The 14,709-nt window shown below is 42.6% G+C and overlaps 1 protein-coding gene across 1 annotated transcript in view; it reads left to right on the forward strand.

The window, feature by feature from the left end:
• Window positions 1-4,864: 4,864 nt before the first annotated feature.
• cpne5b (copine Vb) overlaps window positions 4,865-14,709 on the forward strand; it is a 106,798-nt gene continuing 96,953 nt past the window's right edge. Inside the window, exon 1 of the mRNA XM_062398299.1 lies at window positions 4,865-5,284. Within this exon, the coding sequence (XP_062254283.1) occupies window positions 5,166-5,284 (119 nt within the window). The 5' untranslated portion in view covers window positions 4,865-5,165. The remainder of the gene's footprint in view (window positions 5,285-14,709) is intronic.

Here is a 14,709-nt window from a genome sequence, read left to right on the forward strand (position 1 = left end):
TTTCATCACTTCCCCGGAAATTATTGCATAAGCATGATGGGATTAATGAGCAAATACTTATAATCCCCCTGTCTGAGCCTACAGGTGGATGCTGGGGTGGTGGAGGGGCTGAAGCGACCACGGGGTGCGGTGTGAGCAAAGTGTGTGATGGGGAATTTTCTCTGCTTAAATAGACCACCTTACAAGATGGATGTGTATTATAGATGATTGTGGAGAGTGAGCATCATATGATGTGTGTCTAATGATTGGATTGGCACATCTCGAGTCGGGGGCCTGAACAAGATTTACCTCACTGTAGTTATTGTTGGGGAAGCTGGGCCATGAGCCAGCCGATCATCTGGCTGCTGTGGTCCACTATGAACACTCTGTGTGTGAGTCTGTCCACAGCTCCTTTTCTTTGTTGGTCAATCTGAGACCAATCTCGACTGTGTCTCTGTGATGTTTGCCACCTCAGGAGGGGTTTGATTCTGGATGGAGTCCTGGGACCACAGAGCAGGATTACACACTGGGAGGGAACATGTGGCCGTTTTGAATTGTGGTTAATCAAACCACCGGCTTCTCTTCGGGGTATGTGAGGTGCCCGGACACAAACACAAAGCCTCATTGGCCATTAAAACCCAGCTCGATCATAAAGCTTGGTTGTGTTTTTGCCTAGTCTAAACCAAACCTGTCTTATACTGTAAGAATAAAAAACTCTTTGAGAGTCACTGCATTAGGAAGCCTGCTCTGTGAGGCTTTTCTCTGAGCACACTGCTGTTAGTCAGTCTTTCCGTGGAGAGTCGTTTGTGGTGAGAAACTGTTTTTTGCGCTGGGAGCTTTCAGCACATGGTCTACCTTTTGAAGTATATTTTTGAGTCCCAAATCTCTCTTTTCGACAAATGAAACTGTGGATTTACTAATTGAGTTTTGGGAACATTTTTGGACGAAATCTTATAAACACAAGAAGAGAGAGGGTGTTTGAGAAAAAAGCAATTCTTGCAAGAACTTCTCATTCCTAAAACCAGTCTGTTTCGATGCATTCTCTCTTAGGTCCTTCTTTTCAATAAAAAAAGTTGTTAAAGTTTCATTTAAACATTAACATACCACATTACAATACTCCAGGCTACATTGCGTTCTGGTTTTTGGGCGTTGTCGGAGAAATTAGCATTTTCTTCTTGTATGCTGTTTCTTTCTCTCTACAGGCTCATTAATGCCTAAATACCTTTGCTCCTTGTGAAATAGTGACACATACATTTGATATTCTAGATGAATTCTGTTTAGTTTCATCAAACTTTCAAACAGATTGGGCTTTTGAATATGCAGTTGAACCGTGTGTGGAGAGCTAAGGAGGCAGAATACATTTACTAAAACGAATAAGCTTTTTAATTGATGTGCATTCATATGCAAATAGCTGTTAATAGAGATGAGCCAAAATATCGAGTGGACTTTCAAAAAGTATCCCGGTTTCTGGGAACTGTTTGACACTTGCGATACAAGAAACTTGTCAGATTGTAAACAGTGCACATTGAACAGAAGACAGATTCCTGGCCCAGATATCCTCTGTCTACACCGGCCGTTGCCCCCAGAGGCTAAATTCCCCATCCAACAATGGTGGATGGGCTTTCGTTTGGCAATATTTATAATACAATGGAAATAATCTACATTTGGTCTGTTACAAAAGGCTCTCCACTAAACCCCAAAATGCATGGGCACCATAAGTGAATATGATTAACTTTTTCTGGATGTTTTTCCTTAAAAAATTAAATACAATATCCTGAACAGTAGAAGGAGGAGGAAACTGCAAACCCCATCCGCCGCGGATCCTTTTGATTACCTCCACCAGCAGCTGCAATATTAAGTTTAACAAAGACATAGTGAGCTGTGAGTAATTGTGAAGGAAACTGCTTTTTAAAAGTGCATCATTGGCTTTCTGAAAATACCAATACTGTTCCTAATTAAGTCACTCGATTACAACTACTTTCCGTAGCCTATGTCAAAAAATTTTGATTAGTGGATTTAAATAATTTAAGTTTTTCCAAACTTGCTGGGAAACCATCACATATATTGCGCTGTCACCTGTCTGACAGGGCATTTGTCTGTTTTTGCATAATTGCTTCCAGAAAGGCGATATTTCTGGACAGCATGACGCAAGTAAGCACAAACACAGTAATTAGTGCTTAGAAAACTGCAGGAAGCCAAGAGAAGAGGACGGAGAAGGAGGAAAAGGGACATTGGAATCCCCTATGGTGTTATTAATGTCACCGGCTTCACAAAGCATTGACCACCTCCAGGTCCATTGCAATAGCATTTAAAGGAGATATCCAATGTTTTGCAGGCCTTCATTATTGATCTCTCACACAACAAGCTAAGCTAAGCTAAGATGTTCAGAATTAAGCCTGATAGCTTGTGTTTCTTGGGAACTGCCACCAGATTTGGGTAATTTTGCCGCACTCTACATTTCCTCCCAACAATGTTGTTAGTGTTTGTAATAATTAATTTCTCTGTGTTCATTATTTAGAATTTTCAACTGTTGATCAGAGTTTTGTTTGTCATAGAACTGATTTGTGATTGAACACTCAAATGTAAAATGTCATTAACCCTGATGAATAAAATAACACTTAAACCATTAGGGGTAAATTCACAGAAAAGCACAAGGAAAAAGAACAGTACAAAGAAATATTACTCTGTTTTTCATAACCCCCTTTACACTGCCCTTACACATGATACTGTATGTGGAACATGTGCAAAACACTTTATATTGCATACTTATATTTTAATACTGCAGGTACTCAAGGTAAAATAGCTCCTCTGGGTCTTCTTCCTCTCTTTCCTGTGTTTAGTCTTTTTCATCCTCTGGCCCTGATCCTGCCAACCCACTCCCTAGAACATCTGCAATCGTGCTCACCCACACTAAACAGCGAGCTCCTAAAATACATGAATCATCCTGGAAAGGACAGGGGCGTGTATGTAGATGTGTGTGTGTGTCTTTATCTCTGTTTATTGGTTGCTCAGTGACATATGAGAAAATAATTTGTTTTCATATGGGCCTGTTGGTGTGTGCGTCTCAGAGAAAGATTGTGTTAGTGAGTGTGTATGTGTGTGTGTGTGTGTGTTGTGTGTCTGATCATGAGCTGCAGGGCTGTGTGGGCAGAAGCATCCTGTGCCTGGATAAATTGATTTCCAGAATCCAGATGCTAGGTGTGCGCTGCATGCCTCTGCAGCCATTTATGAACGGAGGTAAAATGGTTTATAGCTGTGTGTGTGATGTGTATGGGAGGGTGAGTGAGAGGGAAAGAGAGAGACAGGGAAAATGACAGACAATGTAGAGTGATACTGGAAAAATGGATGTCTCTGTTTCCATTTTGAAAAATTTTACAACTGTAGTTGTACACATTGATAAAGTGATGACGTGAAGTGAATTTTCTCTTGATGGAACCAATATTGTGCAGGATACACTCATGACTAGAAGTGTTAATTTGCATTTAATTTGTGTGTACGTGCTATTGGGTCCCTTATTTATCCATAACAATGAATGAGATTGAGAGCACACACACACACGCACACAAACACACACACACACACACACACACACACACACACACACACACACTGACTTTGGGAATAATTCTTATGGGGCAGCTGCACCAGTTTAGCATATTTATTACTATGGGGTTTACAGAGCAGGTCTTAGCTGCATACAACAGGCTAATGATGGATGGTTGCCATTACATCTGTATGTAACCCTCCCCTGTAATTAATATTGACTTTAAATCAGCCTGCATGAACACATTTTAATTGGTAAATGCGTTTCTGTTTCTTAAAATGTCCTGTGCATTCTCATTTCACAACACAAAACCACCCGATTCCAGACAATGGGGTGAAAAGATAGTTACAGGTTTCAAATATTTACAACTTAAACTCCAGATCCATTTGGATTAAATATATGTGGTAAAATGTACAATTACAGCTAAGTGAGTATAAATGGCTCTGTGAGTCTATTTAAACTTGTCTGCACCATTACTGAGCTGAATGGGTTGTTCTGGACGCTGTCCAGTGCGTAGTGCTGAAATCCTCTCATTTTCTCCTACATTCCAGAGTAGATCTTCCAACCCCTTTTGGCTTGTGATCCATCGAAACAAAGCTGTATCCACCAGAGACCTTCTTGTCACAGACTTAGAGAATAGTCCAGGCAACTTTTCTCAGTCACATGAACTTGAAGAAAATGTTTTTAGAATTGCGATGAAAAATCTACTTATACTCCTTGAGAAAAAGGACAACTGCAATAAGGTTTGGTTATACAGTATGTCATTTAAATATGTTATTTCATACTTTTATATCCTGTCAACCATCTAGATGCACCTTCAATTTATTCTGAGATCCCACTCACTCTATTGGAACCATTGCTCATCAACAATTGCTTAAATGGTCATCTTAAACCAATTACAAACTGTGACACACAATTGAATTATGTTTTTCTATCAAAATGATCAAAATTCAAATTAATTTAATTTAATCAATTTGTCTGTTATCAATTGAAGTGTTTTTTAAGTTGGGTTACAATGTTCTACTTTAACTTTCACAACTATCATGTTATACTGATATTAATTTCATTTTGATTCCACGCTCCACATCAAGTCTTAAAATGATATAGCATCCGTGCGTAAATGAGAGAGAGAGAGAGCGAGAGAGAGAGAGAGAGAGAGAGAGAGAGAGAGAGAGAGAGAGAGAGAGAGAGAGAGAGAGAGAGAGAGAGGGCATCAGGGTTGCCAGCACTTGAGAGTATAAGTCCGTGCAGTGGGAGGAGAGTGGGTGGGTTTGATCGTATCTTCTGCTGAAGGCGCACACTGAAGACAAAGCACAGAGCTCAGCCCTCCTCTCCATGTGATGTTCAGCTGAAGGCGCAACATCTTACATACTGACTCTGCTATTCAGATTCATCTTCATTATATTTAAGCTGCATGGGCCGTTAAAGACATTTCCCCTCTGCCTCTCTGCGGGTGCTCACTCCCTCAGTGCCTCCCTCCTCAGACAGCTTCAACATTTGTGAAGTGGCTGCCTCACCCGGTCGGACCAGAGACCGCCTGGTCTCTGATCTGCTCTGCGGAGGCACCGGAGACTCGACGCGCTCCGTCGGCGCCAGACTGTGCGCCTCCCGGATCAGACCCGAGCCGCTGCGCGCTCTCGCCATGGAGATGATGGAGGGGGACGTTATCGACAAGCTGGAGGACATGGCATCGGTGTACGACTTCGATCCGATCACCGGCAACATCCCCGCCACCAAAGTAGAAATCACCGTCTCCTGCAGGTGAGTTTTGTGAGCGCATGAGGAGCTGAGGGAGCGCACCGGGCAGTCAGCAAAGTTCTGTGCGAAGGCTGCGTGCGTGGTGGCAAAGTTGTGGCAGCACCCCACCCTTTGTGTGGGGTGTAGTTTCTTCAGGGAGAGCGTGATCTATAATAAACTCAATCTATCATATAAATGCAAAAAGCATACTATGTAGAGGAAAAGCAGCAGATTTTGGTGATTTCTCTTCATCAAGAAAGTTTTTGAATCAAATTTTTCCCAGCAAGACGGAAAGCTTTACGTTCATTGAGTGCATGATGTGCAGATTCGTACATTGATGCATGTGTGCAGGAGTTTTCTATGGATTCTTGTCAAATATAAATGGAAAAAAAGGCGTGTGTGCACTTTGAAATGCGAATCAAGCTCATCTATATGGTGAGTCAACGTACATTTAAACCTGAGTGGTTTTTGTGGTGATATGCACGCTGCTGCTATATGTGAAGCACACTGTAGTGTAACCACTGTCTGCTCTCAGCACTTTCACAGCACTGAGAGCCTCCTCCCTACCTCTGCTGAATTCTTTACAAAGTGCTGCATGTTAAAGATTCAAAGGTTTGCATCATATTCACATAGTGGGCTGCGTCCCTGGCCTCAATCTTACTCTCATTCTTTATTATTTTTCTGCACAAAGGTTTATTACTTTTTTTCATTCAAAGAAATCCGCCTTCATCCAATCAATGTCACAACAGAACTGTCACTCCTCTTACCATCAGGGAAGGTTTTGAAGTCAAGGCTTTTCGCATATCTCAGACACACACACAAACATTCCAGTGCTGGCATGTGTAAGCATCACATACACACACACACACACACACACACACGTTGTTCTGCTCTCTGGTGCGGGGTTTTAGGTTGGTGAGCCATCAGAGCAGCTATAACAAGCTGTGTGTGCATTATTGATGGGCTTTCTGACGTTCAGAGAAGCTCGCTGCCACATCTCTCAGCTAAATGTTTGATAAAAAAGGGGAAGGGAACCCTGGTTAGAAACGACTGTCTTTCAATTCACTGCATAAACTGCTCGTGTGGGAAATGGTGGGCGACAGTGGAGAATCAGTTTAGTTGGAGTGAGGATGGTGATGATGAGCTAAGTGTTGTCGCCAGAACCCTGCATTGTTTTGGATTTTGCGTTGTCATTTTTATTTCCAGCTTGTATAGATGAGGCGATTGGGATTATATGCCTCAGTGACATGCAATTAAATACTATTCAGGTAGATGATGAGTCCTATTCTTGGAACACCCCACATTTGTCATCTGACAACGTGTGTATATATATGTGTCTCTGTGTGTATGTGTGTGTGTGTGTGTGTTTGTGCTGAAAAATATATTACAGATGCAGATGCCTCCAACCAGAAAGGAGAGAAGTTTGAAGACGGAAAAATTGATCACAGGGGAAGGGTCGATGCTTTTCCCTCCTGCTTCTCTGTAGCTTGTGTGTGTGTGTGTGTTTTTTTGAGGGAGAGAGAGTGTGCATGAGTGAGGATAGGGAGAAGGAGAGCAATAGCGGCTGTGAGTTTGTCTTGTAAAAGTTCGTCAGATTCACACTTTCAGCTAAATGCAACTGATTATAATGGGATTAGTATGTGACACGCCCTGAACAATAAGGAGGGGGGTGTTTACTGGGATCTTGCTTGACATAGGTGCGCCGCCTGATGAGCCACAAATACTCCTTAAGTGTGCAAAAAGATGCTTTCATAACCCTTTACTCAAAATCTCATAAATACACTTAAGTTCCTGTTGTGTTTTAATACATGTTTAATACTAGGCCACTGGGTCAGTCCCTCCCCAAGCAGAATAAATCAACAGTTAAGTCTGTCTGTCAAATTCAAACACTTCTAATAGCAGTTCAAGGATTCCCAAATCCTCTCGATCCTTTGTACAGATGTTGTGTGAGTCACGTCCCTATTCAAGATAAAGAGGTTCCCCATTGAGTCTTCTTAGCTTCTCCTCCTTTTGTCCCCAATGCAGAGCGCACGCACCCTCGAAAACCTTCAAACTCATGGTGATAGCTGTTCCCTCCGGGCTAATACCCCTTATTACACAATACAACCCCCGTGCTTTTGACAACATGTTATTATCAGAAGAGGGGTGGGTGGGAGCTGGATCAGTAAAATAGGGGGGGAAATGATAGGAATTGGTTTATCTTTGAGTCAGCAAGGGCAACTGAGCGATGCAGTGGCAGGATGTTGCAACCAGTCTTTATCGAAGAATATATTCTTATGGAGTTACTCAGAATTTCAGGATTTGTATCCCCTTCACTGCCAACATGGGAGGTCACGGGTAAGCCTCGCCAAGTGTGAGCTGCCTGACCTCAACCATACTGTCTAATATATGAGCAAGCAAAAAGAACAAGTTTTTGGTATACCTCATTAACTATGTTCATATTTACCTTCATCTTCACATTGTTTGTTGCTTGTTTGTATGTTTGTTTTGAAGGATGCGATATTGTTCAGGGAAGAACCCATTTAATTTTGGGGCAGATTGATTGAATACAAGGGGACTGTTGGGCCTTGGCTGTGGTATGCACTCTGCTGAATGCTCGTTCTTTGCAGCACATTGGTTTTGTTGGAAAGCCTGGCCTTCGGGAGATGTGTCAGAAATAGAAAATTGGGGAAACTGTTTGAAACAAGAGCAAGAAAAGGATTTGTTTTTTATTTTTAGCCCAAAATCCAACCTGTGGTTTTTCTTAAACCGCTGTTCATACTCCCACTGGGCTTGTCATTCAATGGTCTTGATCCTGGAAGACAAATGAAGAACGGAGGGTATGACTGGCATGCGGACAGGAAGCGGAGGTGTTAATCCTACAGCAACAATCCCCCCAGCCGCGGCATTCCGTTTAAGCGCTTTGTTCAATCCCTCCATTATCATTCAGGAGCGAGTCGAAGTCCGCTCTCCTATTTCTGCCCCTAGTCAATTCAAACAATATAAAGAAGTACTTATGTGTCTAATGTGGTCACCATCTCCATTCAGCTGCGGAGAGAGTGTCTGGCTCGTGAATTGAAGACTATGGGTCAATGGAGGAGCCCCAGCTGCTGAGAGTGATATTGATAAGCAATCACCTTACCTGGCATTCTGGCTTCCTGTGTTTTCTGTAAGCCTGCACAGCCAGTGTCAGAAATCCACAGGCTTTCCCTCCACTCGGTTCTACCTCATTTTCTGTAGCCAGGATTTCACTTTCATCCATGACTGCATCCCGCCCCCGGTTTGTGTATCTCCTGATTTATCATTACATTTGAGTCGCAGAGGAAAGCTTCTGGTTCCCTTAAAAAGGAATCATCTCCGAAGAAAACCAGAAGGACAATTAACAGCAGTCGCCATTGTGGTGACAGTTTTTTCAGAATCCAAAAAGACTACTCCAGCCATCTGGATGTGAATACATTCTGTCTTCTGCATGATGAACAAGCTGTCCAGCTGTTTTCCATTTTTTCGACTCCTGTCATATGTCATAGCTTTGTGCAACACTTTTCACATGAAAACTTGAGAAAGTAACAGTCAGATAAAGAGTTATCTCTGATAATAGATGATATCATTAGCAAGGGAATAAATGTCGTTTTGAGTTGGATCTGATTTTGTGCGCAGTTAGGTTCAGGAACATTACCATTAGTCCTGGAGACTGGGAAGTGTAATGTCACTGCAGAAGACCACAGACTGTGTTCAACACGTGTTCTCAGCTAAATTGAATGAGGTTCATTATTTGTTTTACTGCCCGGTGTATGAAGACTTAAGGGATGTTCTTTTAAGGAAAATGTCCTCCATTAATTCTGATTTCATTTGGTTTGATGATCTTGTGCTTCCGGAAGGAAAGTTCTATTTTGGCAGATATTACTTGCAAGGCTTGGTAAAGAGGGCCGAGGTTTTTTCGTGCAAGACTAAGCTGTAAAATAATTGATGAGCGCTGCAACTCTTCTTTTGGTGTTTTATTAAAAAACCCAAGGGATGGATGTTTCTGTATGCATGACACAAAAATAAAAGAATCAATCAATCAATCATTCAATAAAAAGGGATCAAATTCCATAACATGGGGCTTTTTGTTACAAGTCAAGAGCTGGCAGTGAAATGCAGGGGTCCATCCTTGGATCGTATCCAGATTGCATTTGGATGGAGTTCACTTCAAGCAATCATGTGGCACTTCTGGCTTTTTTAGTGGCCAAGACTAAATGGATGTGTGCCCAAAATGGTCCACTTGTGAAACAGCATTTTTTTGTAGGCCTTTTTATAATCTGGATGTGAGATTGGCCCAAATAGCACAACATTTATTTGGGCCACCTTTGGCACTTTTGGTTGTTATGTGGTATTACTGTGGCTTACTATGGCCCCAGATGGCAAACAGGAGCGAACCGCCCAAGTGCCGTCATTCCATGCTATATGTGTGTTAGTGTAATGGTCAAATCGGGGCCAAAGCAATTTCGCTACGAGAATAGCAGTCATTTGGGCATTACCAGGTCAATAAATCTGACAGGTATTCGATGTGAGCCCTTCTAAGGACCCATATTTGAGCAGTAGAGTTTTAAAAATCAATAAGAAATATATAGGGGGTCAGTGAAGGAAGGCGAGCACAGAGGTGACGTGGTCAAGCACCTGATCACCTGACAGAGCGATCACATGAGAGAAGCATTGGATTGTTCTTTTCTTGACTTTGTCATACCTCATCTTAGAAATAAGGTGAAGATTGATTAGTCTACGTGAAAACATATATCAGAAATGGATCTAACAGTGGGGATATGGGTGTGTCCACAGTGCAGACATTGTTGTTAGGATTGAATTCCTCATCTAAATGTCTGGATGCTCCGCATTTGCACCATCTGATACCAGCTTCTACTCCAGATCCGGCAGAGATACGACAGCATCTCACCCAGCGTAGCAAAGCCTGAGGGAGATCCGACGCCAACACTTATCTGAGGCTGACGTCCGTCTCACTCTGTCACATTACGTCTGGGTGCGAGCACATTTTGGGGATGCTATGTGCAGCACCACATGCTTCATCACAGCTAATTAACCGTAACCAGAATGCGTTGGATAAAACCCGAGCATAATTATTCTGCAGACGACCCACCCAACACAGAAAGTATGATAAACCTCTCTCTGTCTCTCTGCTGACAGTAGTTCTGTCGTACAACACAGTGGGCACACCGCCTGACATCCCACATCCTTACTGACTTTACCTGGTTAGGGGAAATTAGGTGTGGAGCGAGATGGAGGCGGGAAGAGAGGGTGCACGGTGAGGGAGCAGATAAACAAAGACAGACTGAGATGAGAAACATATTGAGGTGGTCATGCTCGTCAGTGCACAGCGACTAGAGGCCATGGAAGTGAGTTCATTAAGAAATGCAAATGCGAGCTTCAAGAGAAAGTCGGAATCTACAGACGGAGAGATTTAGTTTAACTATCTCCAGCGGCTCAGAGGCTGCAGGTGCGTCTCAGTCAACGTGATGCAACAATCGTGAGAAATGTGATCAGGGCAGCAAACCAGAGGAAACAATGAGACTTTCAAAATAAACCCAGGTTGCCCAGGGATAGCTCTAATGATGATTGATTTGCTTTGGCCACATGGGGGCAGCGGAAACAAGTTGTGAACACAGCACTGATCATCACTTTTTAATTTGCTAAAGCGGCCTTGTTAGCGAACAGTGGCTTACATTTGCAAAAGTTATGCAGCAACATGGTCATTCATTTGGAAATGTAAATCCAACATTCACTCTCTCTCAGCTCTGCTCCAGTTTGTTTGGCACTTTAGCTGCCAAGTGTTTTCCACCAGTCAGTCTCTAAGTCCATCTGTTTGCTGCTGAGTGTAGCTTTTACAGTGGGTTTTACATATTTGAGCTGAAAACAGCTGCTCGCTGTGGCAAGAAAAAAGGAGGCTACGAGAAAAACCCAATGTAAAACTCTGTCCTGTCAAGAGGACACAAGCTGCTGACCAGGAAGTTCTCCACCAGGACTTACTTACTGACACGTGGTCATTTGATACATTTTTTTATTCAAGTTTTTTCATTTTAAAACACAAACAACTCAGATCTGTAGGTCTTTACATATCTGTTTAGCTATAATCGCTCAAACCCAATACATTCGATAGAGATTCTAAGGGACTAACTGGAAGTATAGTAAATCTCCTAAAAACATGAAGATGGCAGAGATATGGGAACTATGTAATAACTATAGTAAGAAGTGATTAAAGTACTGCTCTTTTATGTGAAAACGTAAGAGAGCAGCAAATATTGGGTTTACCTTCATGTGAATATCTGGTTTGCAAATGCAATAACATCCGAAGATTTCAAACCCAATCTGCCAGATGATTTCCAATTTAAAGTCTCACTCCAATAGCTTATTACACCCCCATTCTTTTGTTCCTCATATGACATATTCAAAAGGTTTGTCATGCAAATCTTCCCCTCATGACCTTAAAATGGTTAACTGTAACTATTCACCTTCCTTCCTAATTTCACGACTGGGATATGTGAATATGCTAATATGGCCCCAGTGTAGGAGCTAAAGTGGGAAACCTGACCCGAGCCCGCTGGTTCTTGTCAGTTCTGGGTCACATCAGCTGGGCTATCAACTTGATTTATTTTTGCTCATGATGGGGGGGAATCATTTGGCTCAGGTCTGGTTTGGACACAGATTGCCTGTGCCCCGTTCAGGTCAGCTCATTTAGCTTTTTAACAAGCTCGGTTGGGTTCAGACAGAAAATTGCGCTCCAAGCCTCACTCTAGTAGGAGCCTCTTCCAGCTACTGAGCCCCACCTACAATTTGACCAGACTGGATTCTTAGGTTTGTGACATCACAAACCCTGGTGGTTTCAATCGGTTTTCTTTTTTTCAGACTGCAGTGTTAACATGGAAATACTAAACCATGGTGCTTATATTGCCAAGAATTATGTCCTTTATAATAAAAAAGACAGAAGGGCCTTTAAGACCAGAGGGGGACTTTAAAGGAATGACCCTTTTGTGTGACCTCGGCCATCATCCTTTGCTGAAAAACTCAAACTAATGCTACACATTAATATTTATTTCTGGGATTTTCTTATGAATAAAAAGGGTTTTAGCTGCTTTAAAGGAAGTTACATTTCACACTACAGAACAACTGGGACAACACTTGACAATAAAACACTGCAACTTGTTATTCTTAAAAGAAATTTGAAAATAAATATATATATATATATTCAATGGCAATACTGTAATACTTTTAGAATGTAAGAGAGGCATTGTGTCATCAGTGTAAACATGCAGCAACAGCACAGGACATCCAATATGGTGCAGCATGTGTGTTTGTGTGTGAAGTCAGCTGTGAGTAGGTTTGGGAGCAGACGGGCAAAAGGTAGCTCCAAGGACCACGGCACATCCGCACCACTGAAGACTTCTCTCTCACTCTGACCTTCTCCCACACAGAGCCGGCCTCTTGGGGGCCATTACGCAAACTTTGGTGGTGGCAGCTCACCACCTTTCTGTTTCAACTCCTCTGCCTCGTCGGCAGGTCTGTTTGGCCGATGACCAGGAGACAGCTTTGTGGTCACTGGTGTGTGTGTGTGTGTGTGTGTGTGTGTGTGTGTGTGTGTGTGTGTGCAGTCAGCCATACCAATGTGGTGCATTTGTGAGACAAAAATTAAAAATGCATGTGTTGCTGTTTCTGCTTAGAATTTTTTTTTCTCTTTCTACCCACAAGCTCCACAGGAAGCATGTTGTATGTTGGCGTGTCAGTGCTGAGCATTTACAGCCTGAAACACGCTCTCCTCCTGACCTGGCAGAACCAGTCAATTCTCTTCTACCCTCTTACCTGCTCACATCTTGGATGAGTGCACACAGAAAACAGACTTTCTCAGCACATTTATTATCTTCCACAGCTCACTGCTGCTTTTTGCCTGAATATAAATTCCTTTATTTCCCTCGCCTTCCGTGCACAGATAGACAGACTGTGACTAATGCCTTTCTCTAAATCAATAAAGTGGACTCTGGGCATGTTGAAAAGATTAAATGTGCACATGTCAAGCACTCACATCCGCCTTTCAAATGAAATATTTTCTTTGGCTACCATGATACTATGCTGATTTTTATCCGTCACTCCTCACCAACCACACATAATCCTCCACAGCCCCGAAAGCAGCACTGTTCAGGCGTCAGCATCTGCCCACAGCGATGACTATAATCAGCTCTGTCAGCTCTGCTTCTGTGAACGAACTGTCTCCTTCCTGTAGCCATCAGACTTTTCCATCGCTCATTCTGGTATCAAGCTGTTGTCTCGTATAGTTCTTACGCCCGGCGAGGCTGCGGTCGACACCCACTGAACGTAAGTGATGTTAAGTCCAGAGGAAGAAGGGCAACACTCGCAACAAGTGTTAATGATGGCTCGCTGTCACGCTGTCTGCTGCGGCTGAGAGGCTGGAGAGGAGCTTTGATCTCTGCTCTCTGGCTGACAGGCCGCATGGCTGATTGGCAAGAGTGGAGGAGTCATGGGGAGACAAAGTCAAATTGATCAGTGAAGAAATGGGGTTGATGGAGGACAACCTGAACATGCCCTCTCTCTTTCGCCGTGTCCTCAATAGCTGAGAGGACAGTGAATAGATCAGAAGGCCAGGAATTAATTATCGGTTCCATCTTTGGACAGAGGGCTGAGGCTGCTGTGTGCTGCAATGAAATATAAACTTTGCTTCGAAGCCAAGGTCAAAGATTGTCGAGGCATCAGCCAGTTCAGTTTCATCGGAGGACCATAAATACAAGCAACGTTAAAGGGATAGTTCACCCAGAAATGAAAATTCACTCATTATGTACTCACCACTATGCCGATGAGACTTCAACACTACTGGGGTCTCAGAAGTAAACTATGTTAGGCAGAATGAAGTAACTGGTGACCAAAGCTTCAGATGTAATAAACAACAGAAAAAAACACAACATGCCTCCATGCTGCTCCTGTGGTGTCATCCAAGTGACCCTGACATTTATATCTGACTGGATACATGGTCTTTTACAAGGTTTAAATTGTTGAGGGCCTAAAGGAGTGCAGTGTCGAAAAATAGTATGATTTGGAAAACGTAATACATTCAATATTATTCAAATCTATATAAACAGGCCTCCTTGCAGTCAGTGGGGGTGTGGCTTTACAGGCAGTCTGTGGAAGCAAGTTGCATCCTTCTTCTTCTACGTCCTCAGTTAAACTACATTCGATGATTCAATATTTGTTTTATTTCACCAAATCGAAATGAATCAGGCATTCGCATGTGTTGATCTCCTTCATATCAATAACATTCATACAATCACAATACATCAGTGCTCTTTTCAAGCCCCCTCCATCAGGAGTGTAAGAGCCACCTAAGATGTGATGGACATTAAACAACAATGATCTGGTTCTCCTTTTATTTAAAAAAACAAACTAAACTTAAAAAAGACGAAATCCCCAAATCTGAG

This window comes from Platichthys flesus, chromosome 2 (assembly GCF_949316205.1).
Source record: "Platichthys flesus chromosome 2, fPlaFle2.1, whole genome shotgun sequence".
Taxonomy (NCBI): Eukaryota; Metazoa; Chordata; class Actinopteri; order Pleuronectiformes; family Pleuronectidae; genus Platichthys; species Platichthys flesus.